The sequence below is a fragment of the Panthera onca genome, chromosome A3 (assembly GCF_046562875.1).
Source record: "Panthera onca isolate mPanOnc1 chromosome A3, mPanOnc1 haplotype 2, whole genome shotgun sequence".
NCBI classification, from domain to species: Eukaryota; Metazoa; Chordata; class Mammalia; order Carnivora; family Felidae; genus Panthera; species Panthera onca.
Genome location: NC_138341.1, coordinates 38,155,279 through 38,170,954, shown reverse-complemented (window position 1 = coordinate 38,170,954; position 15,676 = coordinate 38,155,279). Strand labels below are relative to the sequence as shown.

General features: G+C 49.4%; 1 protein-coding gene and 1 pseudogene across 3 annotated transcripts; both read right to left on the bottom strand.

The window, feature by feature from the left end:
- Positions 1-220: 220 nt before the first annotated feature.
- Positions 221-15,434, bottom strand: IL1RN (interleukin 1 receptor antagonist). 3 transcript variants are annotated; one of them, XM_060655182.3, is made up of 5 exons: positions 15,307-15,434; positions 5,845-5,896; positions 3,828-3,916; positions 2,588-2,700; positions 221-1,521 (listed from the first exon to the last, which is right to left on the bottom strand). In XM_060655182.3, exons 1-5 carry the CDS (start codon positions 15,314-15,316, stop codon positions 1,306-1,308), a joined length of 480 nt encoding a protein of 159 aa, XP_060511165.1. In that variant the 5' UTR covers positions 15,317-15,434; the 3' UTR covers positions 221-1,305. The 3 variants fall into 3 exon arrangements, with proteins under 3 accessions (XP_060511165.1, XP_060511175.1, XP_060511156.1); XM_060655192.3 differs by lacking the exon at positions 15,307-15,434 and adding an exon at positions 6,039-6,156; XM_060655173.3 differs by lacking the exon at positions 15,307-15,434 and having other exon boundaries at positions 5,845-6,030.
- Positions 10,415-11,743, bottom strand: LOC144615787 (cytochrome c oxidase subunit 6C pseudogene; annotated as a pseudogene).
- Positions 15,435-15,676: the final 242 nt, after the last annotated feature.

Here is a 15,676-nt window from a genome sequence, read left to right as displayed (position 1 = left end):
TTTTCTATCGGGGGCTATTGTGGACAGTGGTACCACACCGCTTCCTGGCCAGATTTGCACTCCTGTATCCAGAAAGAGTGAGGCCCAAGGAGGAAAGGTCTCTTAGAAGAGAGTCAGCCAGGTCTAGTCCCCAGAGTGACAGAGGTCCAAAGACTCCCCATTTCCTAAGCTCTCCATGCCCCAAGCCTGGCAAGACCATAGACACAGCCAGCAAAGTAGATGAATTTTCAAAATTTTATTGTAAAACAGAGCATAAGTCACAGGGAGTAGAAAACTTTCCACTTAACATACACAACACACATTCACTGAGCACCTGCTAAGGGCCAGGTCATGTGTTCGGCCCCCGCGGGGACCTGAAACACACAAGCCATGCTCCCTGCTCTCAGGAGCTCACAGTCTGGTGCAGGAGACAGATAGAGGCTCAACCATCTTTCAAACAAGTCTCAGAATGTCAGAAGTGCTAAAATGGTCCAAGAGCAATTCCTCCCTCCCAGGAGACGTGGAGAGAACACCAGGGGGGCTGCTTCTGTGCTGTGCCCTGGGGGTTGGGAGCTTTTGACGGGACGGATGGGGGAGGAAAGCACTGCCCGCAGCTGTAAAAGGTCTGGTACTGGGGCCTGGTCAGTGGAGTCCAGACTTCAGGAATGTTACAGAAAGAAAAATTGCGGGGACCAACAAAATACGCTGACTTCTCATTTGTTTAGGTTGAGTTGTTACAAAAATAAGCCAGGTAAATGAAAAAGGAGAGTTGCTTTCACCCTCCCCTGCTCCTTTCCAGAAAGGACAGTCTCCAAATAAAGGACTCTCCTTCAAATTGGATGCAATTGGCTTTGAAAAAAAAAAAGATGAAATCCTTATCTTCCGTCTTGCCACAGACTCTAAAAGCTTTCCCCACAGCTTGCAAAACAAGGTTGGGCAGGCCAGCGAGTGATAGGAGGGATCCGGGACATGGACACTGGGGCAAGGCAGGAGGGTGAGGAGTCGGCGAGAGGAGAGCAGAGGGCCAGGCTGGCCAAGGCGCCTGGCTTTTGTCCGGAAGCCACAGGCAGCACTGAAAGGCTTGGAGCAGTGCTGTGGCTCAAGCTGCACTTTAGAAAGACCGCTGTGGAGGCAGCATGGAGGTTGGTTAGCTGAGGAGGCTGCTGCTGGAGTCCTGTTAGCAGGGCTCTTGCATATCCTTCTGAGGGTCCACCCCACCGAGGCTGCTCCTCAGAGCCCCACAACAGCCAGGAGACGTCGGGCAGGGTGGAGACGTGTCTCTGGAGTCATCGATGTTGGGAGTGGGGGAAGTGAGGTACAGACACACTAACGTTCCATCTGGAAGTAGAACTTGGTGACCAACATGGCCTCCTCGGGCGTGTTGGTGAGGCTGACGGGCCGGTCGGCCTCCAGGGCTGTGCAGAGGAACCAGCCTGGGCAGGCAGCAGACTCGAAGCTGGTGGTGGGGCCGCTGTCTGAGCGGATGAACGTGAAGCGCTTATCTTGCTCCTTGTTCTTGCTCAGGTCAGTGATGTTAACTGCCTGGAAGCCAAGACATGAGCAGTGAGAACGGGGAGGCACGGAGGTCCTGTGCTGCCCCCTTCTCCCCACCGTGACATGGCCTCTGGCTGGCCCAGAGCAAGTGCTGGAGAAACACTGACCTGGGACCACTGCAGGAAGTCACGTGTCCTACACCTCCTAGGACAGCAGAGTCTGTCCCACTGTCACACCTTGACTTTGAAAAATCTGGCCACTCTAGCCATGGGCCAATAAGTTTGGTAAGCACATGGTACCGTCAGCAGAGACCAAGGCATGTGGAGGCTGGTGCTCTGTCAAGGTCTATGCCTCTGGAAAGAGGGCATGGTGGAGAAGGATAGGTGCCCCTATCCACTGGTGGGGGCAAGTGACAGTGCCATGCTCACAGCTACTCACGTTGGGTTAAGATCTTGTCCAACAAGCACCTAAGACAAAGCCATCTTTTCCCAGGGCTGGCAGCCCATTAATATTGCAGGGATCAAGGAATACAGGGCCCTGAACAGGATGCCAACTCAGGGGTTTGAGTAGATAAGGATTGGAAGAGAAGGGTCCTGAAGCTTGGCTTCACTGGAAGGTGGCAAGCCTAAGCGGGTTGGGGCCCCTCAGGCAAGAGAGTGACCCACAGAGAATGAGATCCCAAATGAACAATCCTTCTTCGCCCCCTCCCTTACTGAGACTAGACTTAGCCACGCAATGGGCTTCAGCCAATGGGACATTAATGGTATGGTGCAAGCAGGGGTTTGATAAGCATTTGCACAGTGAGGCTTGTCATTTTGGAAAAATCCCTCGTAGGAAGCCAGCCGCCATGCTGTAAGGAAACCCAAGCCGACAACAGAGCTCTGAGAGAGCACCCGAAACAAGGGCCTGGAGGGTGAGAAACCATCTTAGACACCCCAGCGCCAGCAGAGCTCTCTCCCGGGTGCAGCTGCAGGAGGGGCGCGAGCTGCACTGAGTGGGTCAGAACTACCCAGCTGAGTCCCCCTAATTGGCCCACAGAGTCCCGAGGAAGAGCACATTACGGTGGTTCCAGCCACCAGGTTTGGGGTGCTTGTTATCTGAGACAGGTCCTTACCTCCAGCTGGAGCCTAGTCTCATCACCAGACTTGACACAGGCCAGGCAGAGCTTCCCCCCATGGATCCCCAGGAACATGGCATGAGACTCAATGGGCACCACGTTTAACTTTTCTGGGGAAGAGCACAGGGGAGGGTCAGGTTGTAGAGAGAATGGGAGGCAGCCTGGACTCTCCCAGGAGAGTTTTCTGTCTCCCCCTGACCAACTAAAACCCTAAGATCAGAAGGACACTGAGGCGCCATCTTCCTGGTCCGCATTCAAATAGCAGATCAAACCAAACTCCCTATCCAGTTACTCCTCAAGGACCAAGTGGCCTAGATTCCGCTCCACATGGTTTCTATCCTTCCTTCTTCCCAGGATACGGGTGCTCCAGGTCACCAAGTCTGCTGCCCATGAGGACAGAAAATAGCACATAATGGGCTCCAGGGCTTGGTCTACAGGGACCTGAGTGACTTTGAACCTGCCTCTTACCCTCGGCGGTCTCTGAGCCCTCACATAGCAGTGAAAATCGCAGCCTTTCTGCCCTTCAGTGTGTTCATTAGGAGAATTAACAGATGGACAGGAAAGGTATGTCTCACACTCTTTCAGAAGGGGGCAGGGGGCCAAAAACAAGGGGATGGGGCAGGGTGGAAAGATGGAGATCAGATGGTGCCGTTCTATAGTATCAAGTCAGCCGATAGGGATGTGAAAGCATCCCGGAAGGCTAGTGCTGAAAGAATCTCCCATCATGCCCTCACAGTGGCCTCATTTTACTAAAGGGAAAAACTGAGGTGGGGGAGGGGGCAAAGCTTGCCCGTGTTCATGCAGCTTGTTTAGCGCACAGACCAGAACATGGCTGAGTGTGGTGTCTGTGAATAAGGGACATAACCCAGCCTTAGATATGGTGTATTCATTTTGGATGGTAGTTAGGGTCTGGACAACAGAGCAACATGGAAGGCTTAATAGTCACAGAGGGAAAGGGCCCATCTTACCTTCTGTGCCCTATCCCTGCCAGCTGTGGCCTGGGAACCCTGTGCCAGTTGGTGGGGGCTCCAGACCTAGGCTTTAAGGCTCCCACCCTCTTGAGGCTGCCCTCAAGTACGCCCTCTAGTGGCCAGGCTTCCCCCAGCTTCCCACTCAGCCACAAAGACCCAATGGGGATCAGGGCTTTGAAACTAAGGTTTTGGGGGAACAGGATAAGGACTCCAGGGCAAAGTGACCCAGTTCCCACGCAGCAGCCACTTTCCTGGCAACCACTCACCTTCTAATTTAGTACTTGGTCCTTGCAAGTATCCGGCAACCAGTTGGTTATTCCTTAGGTAGAAGGTCTTCTGGTTAACATCCCAGATTCTGAAATGCAAAAGGACCCGGCTGTGGGAAACAACCTCTGTGTGCCCAACCCTGTGCTCCACCCCTTCCTGTGTGCTCCAGAGCTCACTGGATCCACATTCAACTTTCTGCCAGGGGTGTGGGATTATTTCTGTTACACCCATGGCATGGAGGAGAGATTGAGGTCAACACTGATTAAGGAGCAGACCCAACTCCCACAGCTGGAAAGCAGTGTACCCACATCACATTCTTTTTTTTTTTTAATGTTTATTTACTTTTAAGAGAGAGACAGAGCGTGAGTGGGGGAAGGGCAGAAAGAGACGGAGACAGAATCCAAAGCACGTTCCAGGCTCTGAGCTGTCAGCACAGAGCCCAATGTGGGGCTCGACCTCATGAGTCATGAGATCATGACCTGATCTGAAGTTGGACACTTAACGGACTGAGACACCCAGGTGCCCCAATGCGCACCCACATTCTATCCCTCTCCTCACTTGCTATTCATCCTCTGATTCCCAGAGCAGACACCTTCTACTTCAGCAAAACATGCTCTAGAGTAGCACCATCCAATAAAAGTTTCTGGGTGCAGAAATGTTCCAGATCTACCCTGTCCAATATGGCAGCCACCGGCCACATATGGCTATTGAGCTCTTGAAATGTGGTGGGACTGAGGATCTGAATTTTAAATTCAATTTAATTTTTATTAATTTCAGTGTAAATTTAAAGAGTTGTCTGAGACTAGTGGCCATCACAGCAGTTTCAAGAGACACAGCAGCTTGTAGCTAACTCACTCTGAGCCTTAGACCGTGAGGGTCTGTTCCCATCAGCCAGTGGCTGCTCTGGGTCTGGCAGGGGCAGCACTCCCTGGGAACAAGCTTCCTTTCCAGCTCACCCAGGGACTTCCAGTCTTTTCTTCTTGGTCAAGGGCTGAGAGAGGGACTAACAGAGACTCCATTCCCTGCTGCCCCCCACATGACCTTGGACCTGTACCTCATCTCCTCACACGTGAAGTGTGGCTAAAACCACCCATCTCATCAGGTGACCTTGGGGAGCTCATGAGCTCAGTGAGGGATAGTGGGACAAACTGTGAAGGTCTTTGCACATGTGAGGATTTGACCTTCCGAGATTTTTCTTAGTTCCTAGATGAGTCTTCTCCTAGAGACCTCTAAGGGCATCTCCTGGAGCTCCCAGCCAGTAGGTGGAGGCAGAGGCAAATCTCGTGAAGCAGTTTCCATGTCTGGAAAGGGGAAGGACTTGCCCCGGATGCACATGCACATGCATGCACACACTTACACAGGCATGCACAGAACCCCAAACTTCAGCCTCAAGCACAGAAACTCAGTCTGAGGGTGAAGTCACCCTGACAAGGCTCAGTCCTAGGATGTCACAGGACAGAGGGCGCACGTGGACAGCATCAGAGCCTGCCAATATTCCCACAGTGTTGGTGACATCTCACAAAACTCCTGGCTCAATTTTTAAAAATCACAGTAGTTTTCAGGCCCTACTTGACGTTCACAACGACTCAGTAAGGCAGGCAGGGGGTTATCATTAACCCCATGTCACAAATGGGGAAACTGAGGCCCCAGAGGAGCAGGATCCTCCACCATGTCAACACGGAGCCGCAGTGCTAGCCGGCAGTCTGGGACTCTGGGCCATGCTCTGCCCACAGCCACCCTGTCTGCTTCTTTGCCCAGCAAAGAGCCTCAGCATGGTTCCTTGGCCCCTGCCTGTCACCCACCGAGTCGCCAGTCTCCGGGAAATAAGTCTCTGGCCAAGTTACTCTGAAATGCAAGCCCTGAAGACCACGCATGTGGCTCCCCTTTCCTGAATAACGGGCATCCCTTTCCAGTCCAAACCCAGTTTTCAGGTGCTGTGGAGGCCAACGTCCCCCGACGGCTGCGATGGCTCCGTTTTCCTGTCCGTCCACCCCACCTCTGCAGGGGTGGCCTTACCTGAAGGCTTGCATCCTGCAAGGTCTCTTCCCCAAGGGATGGCAGGCTGTCTCTGAATAGAACAAGAAAAGGAGGAAAGAGATCAGGTAACTGGGGGGGCATCTGCAGATTTCCATTCTGTGGCCACGGCGAGGCAATGGGACACTGCCATTTCAGGCCCGGAGTAGCTGCTTATAAAGAAAATAGTCACTCACCCAAAGCAGGCTGTTGCCGCCCTGTCCCACTCTGAGAAACGGAAATGCCCTCACATTTCCAAAATGAGAAACCCTTGTTGTTGTCACTTTCAACCGTGCTGAGTGTCGCAATGGGGTGTTGTAACTGACTCCCTCCCCTTTCCCCCTGTGTAATTTCCCCAAAATTGAGCTTTCTATTTCCCCCTCACCAAGTTCCTGAGAGAAGAGCACAATGAAAACTGAACGCTCCCTCATCTTCCTGACAGGTATCCTGAGACTGTTTGTTGACTTTGTAAAAATAGATTTAAGTACAAAACTCCTCCTCTCCTGAAGCTAAGTGGTGGGGTTCCTCAGCACCCAGGACGGTCTCATGTCACTTTGTATTCTTTGAAGGATGCGTGCCCTTGCTGGACTCTGGACCAGGGACTAGCAAACATTCTGTAAGGGACCAGATAGTAAATATTTTAGGGTCTGTCTCCGTCACGATTACTCAATTCAGCTACCGTAGCTTGAACAGTAGAAGAGGCGATCTGTAAATGAGCAGGCTGATTGTGTTCCGATACAACTTTATTTACAAAAACGGGTGGTGGCCAGGGTTGGCCTGGTTTGCGGACCTCCTGCTGTAGTGCAAACTTCCTGAGAGGTGCTTTGAAGCCAGCTCTATTCCTGCTATCCGCGTCTTTAAAGTAATCGTCTTGGGAAAATGGGGCCAATTCAGCACCTGGAGAAAAATGGATCCACTTGCCATTTGCTACCCGCGTGACCTGGAACAAGTCACTTCACTTATTTGGGCCTCTGTCTCCGTCTCCTCATGCCCAGAATGGGATTGATCACGTCTTCCTCATGGGTGAAAAGGAGGAGGGAGGGAGGGAGAGAAGGAGGAAGGAAGGAAGGAAGGAAGGAAGGAAGGAAGGAAGGAAGGAAAGAAGGAAGGTAAAGGAAGGGAAGGAGGAAGGGAAAGGAAGGGAAGAAGGAGAGGAAAGTTCTAGCCTGCAGTGAGCACTAACACGCATTAACTTCTTTCCTTACTACATTCTAGAAGTTAGGAAAAAGGTATGCGTACTCCCATTTACGGATAAGGAAAATATGGACAGGGCTTCCGCATGATCAGAGTACACAACGCTAATGCAGAAATGTAGACTGAAGCATTGGAGAACTGGATGGGAGCTCGGCAGCCCTCCTATCCCACCCTACCATTGTTTTGAAGAACACTAAGACTCAGAGAGGGAAAGGGACCCGCCCAAGGCCACACAGCATGTTAATGGCAACGATATGCCCAGGAATCCAGGTCTCCAGGCTCCTAGCCAGTGGTCATCCTGTTCACAGCAGCTGATCTTGATGAGCTCAGCCAACAAATATGTTCAACCAACAAATCAGCATCTGTGTCCAAATGAGAGTAAAATCCTTCAAGGAGGAAGGCTACACTGCGTATTTGAAAGTTGCTAAGAGAGTAGATCACAAAAGGTATAAATAAAAGATAAGACATAAAAGATATTTTTATGACTATGTATATAAAACAGCTGCTGGGTAAATCACTATGTTGTACACCTGTGACTAATACAATGTTACATGTCAATTATACCTCAATTAAAAAAATTTTTTTAAAAAGACAGGCTTCTCAAATCTTTCAGAGCAAGTGGAACATTTCTGCAAAAATTGTATCACCTCCCTGAGTGATTCCTTTGAGGATCAAAGTGGCGTGTACGTGTCCCCTCTGTTCTCACAAGGTGAGTGACCTTGAGGGAGACATTCACCTTTGAAACACATGCGAGAAACAGTATCTACCCTTGAGGGCCAAAGGGGAGTTTTGTTTGCTTGGGGGAGGGCTGGCTGAAGGAGGTGATGTGTAAGAACCTGCTTGATTATTTGCCTCTTGCAGCATTTGCTGAATTGCGGGATATGATTTCTGGAACACTTAGAAATCATCAGGTGCCTGAACTTGGTCAGCACCTCTCTGAGATGAAAGGCAGCTAAACTGTGATAAACCCTCTCCTACGTGCCTCAATGTTACATCCACATCCCTTGAAAAACGTCCCTGAAGACTGAAGAGAAGTGACTTGCCTAGAGGAGGCCGAGCGGCCCGGAGCCTGCCCTCAGACAGCACTCCAAGCCAAGGTCCCACCCCCCCTGGGGCTGCTGGGTAAATGCTCCTCTGTCCCTAGCCCAAATTCAAAGAGACAGGTTTCTCCTGGAGAACAGAGCCCTGAGTTCTCCACCTTTGCCAGGTCTGTGCCCTTTTCCCACTGTGCCCAAGAAGTGTCCTGGCAGGCCGTTCTGAGTATAGAGGAAGGAGTTCCTAGGGCCGGGCCAACAAGTCAGGCCGACCTGGGGCTGCGTCCTCCCATCACTTATGAGCTGGGCCACCCAGGCCCAGGTCTCTTGGCCTCGGTTTCATTATCCATTAGACAGGCCTAATAATTGAAGCCTTGTCACGGGGTTCTGTGAGGACTGAGATGGTGCACATGGTGTATTTAACCCTGACCCTGGCACGTAGGAAATACACAAACAATAGAAAGCTACTGCGTCTGCTTTGTGGCCCCACGTAAAGTGAGAGAGGTCAGTCACAAGGCCCCTGAGCCAGTCAGCCCTGCCCTGCACGCCCAGTTGGACTCCCAAGGGGGAGGCCCTCATCCCTCTGGGCTGGGGGAGGAAAGGAGTGGGGGGTGAGAGGCTCTTTCCCTCCCCTCACGCTTATGGCCACAATTCCTCTCTTGGTTCCGTCTTATCAAAATAGTTGGTGTCCCGATGATCTCTGCCCACAGGAAATCTCTGACTAAACTTGTTCTCAGTTCTGGCTCCTCAACCGCTCACTCCAGTTCCTGAATTCGGTTTAACGACCACACGGGTCCCTGGACCCTGGGAGCTCCAGGCATCACAATTGTATCTAGTGCCTTCCTCGGCATGCCGAGCCCTGCCCTGCTAGACACTGGTGACTGCAGAAATGACTAAGGCCCACTCCAAGGGAAATAGGAAAACCAGGCTCTGTCTGTGTCCTTGGAGCAATACTACACAGGCTCTACGGGCCCCTGTTGATGCTTCTAGAGCTCCATCCACATAGGAAGTGCTCAATAAATGCTAACTATTTCTCAATTTCAGTTAATTACATCTTTCAGTTCTAAGATTTCCATTTGCTTCCTTTTTTTTTTTTTTTGTATAGTTTCTACTTCTCTGCCAAAAGTTTCCATCTTGTCTTTTAAATCCTTGAACACAGTATTCACGGTTCTTGTAAAGGCTGCACCTGATAACTTCATTATTTGAATCCCTGCTGTGTCTCCTTCTGCCGTCTGTTTTTTCTCTGGTGCACAGGTTGTCTTACATATGCCTGACTACTTTTTACTGACTGTTGGGCACTGTAGCATATCAAAAACTGCAGAGATCATTTGAGGCTGCGGACAATTCATCTAGAGGTGTATATATCTAGAGATGATTCACTTTTGCTTCTTCTGGGCAGTGAGGCTATAGGCACTGAAGCCCCACATGACCTTAACCCCAAGAGGCTTGACACGATCGGAGCAGAGCTTTAATAACCAGGCAGACTGTTCCATTTCTGTTCACTCCCAATCCTCTCGGGTCCCAGCCCAGACCTGGGGGGTTTATTGAGGCTCCTCCTCCTCAGTGAGAGCTAAAGTACACATTTTATCCTCTCCCTGCCCCCACCCCCCCAGTCCCATAAGTCTGTCCAAAACTCAGCTGGGGCTTCTAAAACCAGCCAATGCTTCCCAGGGCAAAGGGGCCCAGTGCTGACCTCCACCTGTCTGGGCTTTTGTAGTTCTTCAAAGCCTTGGTCATTCTTTGACACCTTCTGATTATCTAGAAATACATTTTGCTAGCTTTGCCAGTTGTCACAGCAGGAAGGTTGATCCTAGGCCAGGCGTGGACACTGATGTCTATATTTTAAGTCTTATTACTCAGGATGGTGGAGTTGGAACAGCTTTTGTGGGGGGGGGGGGTAGGGGCAGAAGTGACTGAAAAGTTGGGCAGGAGTCAGAGGATGAAGGGCCTTTAATGTAACACCAAGGGGCAGGGAATTTATCTTAGAGAAAATGGAATCAGAGGGTGAGACAGTCAGATTTGTCTTATTAAGATAATCGTGGGGCCAGTGGACAGATGGATTAGACTCGGTGTGAGGTTTGGGGTCACTGAGCCTGAAGGCAGAGGGGTGATGTGCTGGTAAGTGTTGACAGCTGGCTCACCAAAAGGGTTCTCATTAGTAGCATTTGCCTGTTTCTCTGGTGTAAATACTCCCACCGTGGATGATCTTGAGCCACTAGCATGACAATGCTGAATGCAAAGCTGACGAGAAACGCACACAAGCACGTCTCGCTGATGCCAGCATCCTGCAGAGGAGGCCGATTTGGCAGCTCGCCTATCTTTCTTGAAAGAAAGCGTCCTATTTCTTTTCTTTTTCTTCTCCTTCTTCTTCTTGTTGTTTTTTGTTTTTGTTTTTGTTTTTTTAGAGAGAAGGTGCAAGTAAGCAAGGGGCAGAGAGAGAGAGAGAGAGAGAAAGAGAGAGAGAGAAAAGCAGGGCTCGCCCGATGCAAGGCTCGAACTCACGAACCATGAGATCATGACCTGGACCAAAGTCAGATGCTTAACTGACTGAGCCACCCAGGCACCCAAAGGCATCCCATTTCTTTCTTTTTTTTTTTTTTTCTTCCCCCCCCCCCCCCCCACAGTATCTGTTAGTTTATTTATCAAGAGAAACTATTCCATAACCCAATATTCATGTTTCATACTTCAGGAACACAGATCAGCAACAAACTTTCATGGAACTCAACCCAAGGAAATTCTTTACATTCCAAAATCACTTTGCACTCTGAAAGATACCAGCCTTCTTCATCTCCTCAACATCTTTCATGGAATCATAATTTCCACAGAAATCTGCGTATGTCTTCTTTCTTGGTTCGGCCACAGCAAACTTATAGAAAGCTGCAACCCCCAGGGATACAGGGGGCATGTATCCAACATATGTATCCAACAGTATGAAATCGCAGACACTTGGCCAGAAGACCTCACATCTGAGGTTTCGCCAAAACACCGGAAGTCTGGGTAGCTATTCTGCTCAACACCAACCTTAAACCCAACGTCCTTCCTAACTGATACAGAAATGGATGGCCAAAAGCATCCTATTTCTTAACTCTAGTCCCTCCCCATCTCAGCCTGGGGGCCTATCGCACTGGTCACGTCCCCCTCGCAGAAAATGATCCCTCCTGACAAATCCAGTTTATCAGGAAACTTCAGTGAATCTTGGTGCAAACGTTTTCAGCTATGCCTGCTGGTGCTGCATTTATGTCATGCGAGCACCACTTGTAAAAATTTAAGCCGCCAGCTTTGGGTGGACAGGTGTGCACCTTAAGTTGTAATGTCTCAGTCTCATGTTCAGCCAGCTCTTGAGTACGTGAGTGTCACAGCACACAGCACACAATAGACGCAGTGCTGTTGTCCAAACTTTGGAAATTTTTACTAAGGTAACGGTACAAAGTCTCTGGTTACTCTTTCCAAGAGATGGGTAAATATATTCGTACAAACAGGAGGAGGAACAAATATATCTCATGCCTTCTCTTTGTCAGTTTCCACCTACCCAGCCCTGCCAGGTAACCAAGTCAATTTTAACAAAATCCAGAAGCTTATTAGAAGCTCCCTACAGCAGCAAGCCAGCTTTGCAGACAGATTCTGTCCTGGGCATCTGCAGCCATCAGGGTGACCCGTATGCCCTCCTGGGCCATGTAGGGTGGTCAGGAGATTATATATAACGTCAACTGTTATCAATCATTGCTTCACAAGAAGCTTGCGCTCCTCCTAGGTCTAAATGGTAAACTTACTGAGAATCTCTTGTAAGTTTCAAAGTCTTCCAAGATGTTTTTTGCTTCAACAATTTCTGGGTTTGATCTGAATCTGCACTGAAACCATTATTTATCTAGTTATCTTGTGCTTCTAGAGGGACATGTTTGCTCTTGCCTTCTTGGCTATGGTGACTAGCTTTATAAGGCAGCTAGCTTCTCCACTGGCAGACGGAGACAGGGAGGGACAGGAATCAGGGAATGGGGGAGGGCACAGCTGTGTTTCTTACATGCTTGCTTCAGGCTGTGTGTTCTATTCTTTCATATGGATCTCACTTAGTCCTCATAACAGCTGTGCAAGGTGGATAAATGTAGACCCAAGATGGGTATATATATTTATACTCACTTTGTAGCATAAAAAAAATCAAGGTACAGGAAGATTAAATCACTTGCCCCAGATGGTGATGGAGGCAGCATTTGAACCCAGTTCTTGTATTCTTTCTTACAGTGCAGTCCTGCCAGAAAGGCAGCTGACCTCTTTCCTCTCTGCCTCATCGCACAGTTAACAGAAGCCAAGGATTGTATTTGCTCCTATGGTGTTCCTTTTGGTTTGAACTCACATCTTATAGAGCAACAATTTATTCCACAATTGCTTGGACATTTTAGGAGTTTGTCTGTTTTTCGGTAGTAGGAAAGGACGATTCTAAGGCCTTACAGAAGTTAAAGAGAAAAAGCTCTTTATCTGGTTTTGAACTAGAGTGGCCAACTGTCCTGGTTTTTCTAGGACTTTCTAAGTGTTAGTACTAAAAGTCTGGCATCCTGGGAAGTCCCTCAGTCCCTGGAAAACTGAGATGATTGGTCACCCTATAATATGAGTCCTTAAGAGGTGCATATATCGGCGGGTGGCTGGGATTGCAAATCGCAGGCACAGTTAACTGCTAATCATTGTGTCTTGCATAGCAGAGATGTAGTCCATTAAAAAAATTTTTTTTTAACATTTATTCATTTTTGAGAGACAGAGAGACACAGACCATGAGTGGGGGAGGGGCAGAGAGAGAAGGAGACACAGAATCCCAAGCAGGCTCCAGGCTCTGAGCAAGTTGTCAGCACAGAACCCAGTGCAAGGCTGGAACCCACGAACCATGAGATCATGACCTGAGCTGAAGTCAGACGCTCAACCAACTGAGCCACCCAGGCGCCCCAAAGATGTGGTCCATTTTATTAGGTACGTAGATACGTAGATGAAGCACACAAGAACCAAAAAACTTAGTGAGTCTTCCACTTAGGAAAAGAGACCATAGCGGATACAGTATTGATCAATCACTCCCCTTCTGATCAAGTTAATTTTTAATTTAGCCATTCACATTTTGTTTCCTCCAACTATATAAATCAAGATATGTCCACGTCAAGTGGCTTCAGATTGTTTTCAAATGTAAGTTGTGCAAAGGATTTACCCTTTCACTATCACTATTTTCACCTTCACCTCCTCATCCTCCTGCCCTGCCTTCTTCACACACATTAGAGGTATGGTCAGGGGTGTTAGAGAGGAAGCAGAGGTCCAGTGAGGTAAGAGACGTGTCCCAAGCACATACCCACCTTCACCCTGGCTCCTCTGCCCTCGAGTTCCCAGCTCTTCAGGCAAACTACGAATCTCTCCATGATCTCTCTCCTCAGAGCCCTGTTCTCTGCTCAGCAAGGATAGCACCACCCACGTCCCTGGCCTTCCGGAAAACATGGTGTCTTCACTGGGCTCACACACACTCATCTCCTGAACTTGAACTTACTCAGCACCTACCACGTGCCACTTTAAAATATTTTGGGGGTGCCTGGGTGGCTCAGTCGGTTGAACATCCTACTCTTGATTTAGGCTCAGGTCATGATCTCACGATTCATGAGATTGAGCCCCACGTCAGGCTCTGCACTGACAGCGGGAAGCCTGTTTGGGATTCTCTCTCTCCCTCTCTCTCTCTGCCCCTCCCCTGCTCTCTCTCTCTCTCTCTCTCTCTCTCAAAATAAATAAATAAATAAACATTTTAAACAATAATAGGGTCACCTGGGTGGCTCAGTTGGTTAAGCATCCAGCTCTTGGTTTAGGCTCACATTTTAATCTCATGGTTCATGAGTTCGAGCCCCACATCAGGATCTCTGGATGTCAGCACAGAGCCCACTTCAGATCTTCTGTTCCACTCTCTACCCTTCCCCCACTTGCGTGCACGCTCTCTCTCTCTCTCTCTCTCTCAAAATTAATAAACTTAAAAAATAATAAAATATTTTGGAATGAACCATTTTTAAGTATAGTGGTTTCCTCACATTATATCATTATCTAGTTCTGGGAGTGGCGCCCCCTTTACACATTCGAAAGATACCCAAGACCACGGGCTAACATTTTCATACAAGCCACTGGAGACTGCCTCACCTCCTCCAAAGGGGAGGCCTTGCTGCCCTTGGAAAAACTGCTTGTGGTTTCCAAAGCACTTCTCCCTCCATGACCTCATTCAGTCTCTGCACCCCTAGAACACAACACAGTGATTTAAGAGACAGACCGTCTGCAGTGGAGCCCAGCTCCTCCCCTTGTAGTGGCTGTCTGGCCTTGGGCAAATTACTTAACCTTTCCGTGTCCAAGTTCCCCCTTCTGAAACTAAACAATAATAGTGCTTCCCCATATGGTTGTTGTGAGCATTAGAAGAGACAGGCCATCTAACCAGCTCTGCAGAGCACCCGGCTCATAGTAAGCCCACAGAAGGATCGGCTATTACTGTACCCGTGAAACCCTGAGAGTTTGCCTGCCTCCTCGTGACCTGAGAAGAACGAGACCCAGAAAGGAGTAATAGAGGCCGTTTGAGGCCAAACACAGGAACTAGGTCTCCAGAACCCTAGTTTTAAGATCTTTTTTCTGCCCTACACAGATCTTAAACAGACTGCAAAGCAGTAGCCCGTAGGCTGCGTATTTCCATTGCTCACGTTATTGTTTTATTTAATCAAACTACTACACAAGGAAATCAGAATATCTGACTGCTCCTGAGAAATGAGAAGTTCTGGCCACCTGGGCCTGCATTCTTATGAGACAACCAGCTGCTGGAACCAGTCAGTCCCCACTAATGCCCAGTCCCCACCCTTTGGTATTATCCTTCAGCTCTTGTAAGCTAGTGTCAGCATCTTTTAGTATTTCTCATTGAGTTCACACTGTTCTCGCCCTCATTTGACAGAAATATTTCTCCAATTTCTATGTCTCTGTCAACAGTGGAAAAGGACCAATAGAGTCTAACAGCTCCATGATTTTTCTCACAGCAGACGTGCTTCCTCTGGCGCCCGCTGGCGGGACAGGCATTGGGCTCACCTCAGTGTATGTGTGTGGCCCGCTGTAGCCTCCACCTCGGCCAGGTCTCCAACATGGGCCTGGAGCTACATGCCCTTGACATTTCTCTGGAAGCCTGCCCTCAGTAAACACCAGTGGTCGATAGTTTCCTCCCCATTTTTCAGATGGAAAAATAGGAGTGGAAGGAGCTTACCTGATGCCATGGGGAGGGCCTGGTAGCATACGAGGTGTTCTGAGGCCTTCTACACTCTGGCTCCAGACTGAGCTGCTACACAGAAAGGAGAAGCACCGGGGAGTACCTGTGCCACCAGCACCTCCCGGAATGAAGTTGCTCCTTCCTTCCGGATTACCTGAGGAGAGGAAGAGGAAGAGCCACTGCCTGCCTTCTACACACCCAGGCAGGGCTCGCCAGGCCCAGCTTCCAAAAGGGTGACTCAGGCTAACAGGAACCAAACAGGTTCTTATCTCTGTAAAACCAGAGGCCTCACGTGAGGAACCGACCGGGATTAGTAAGGCTGGACCTTTGTGCGCACCCAACTTTTGTGCTCAACCCAATCATGCAT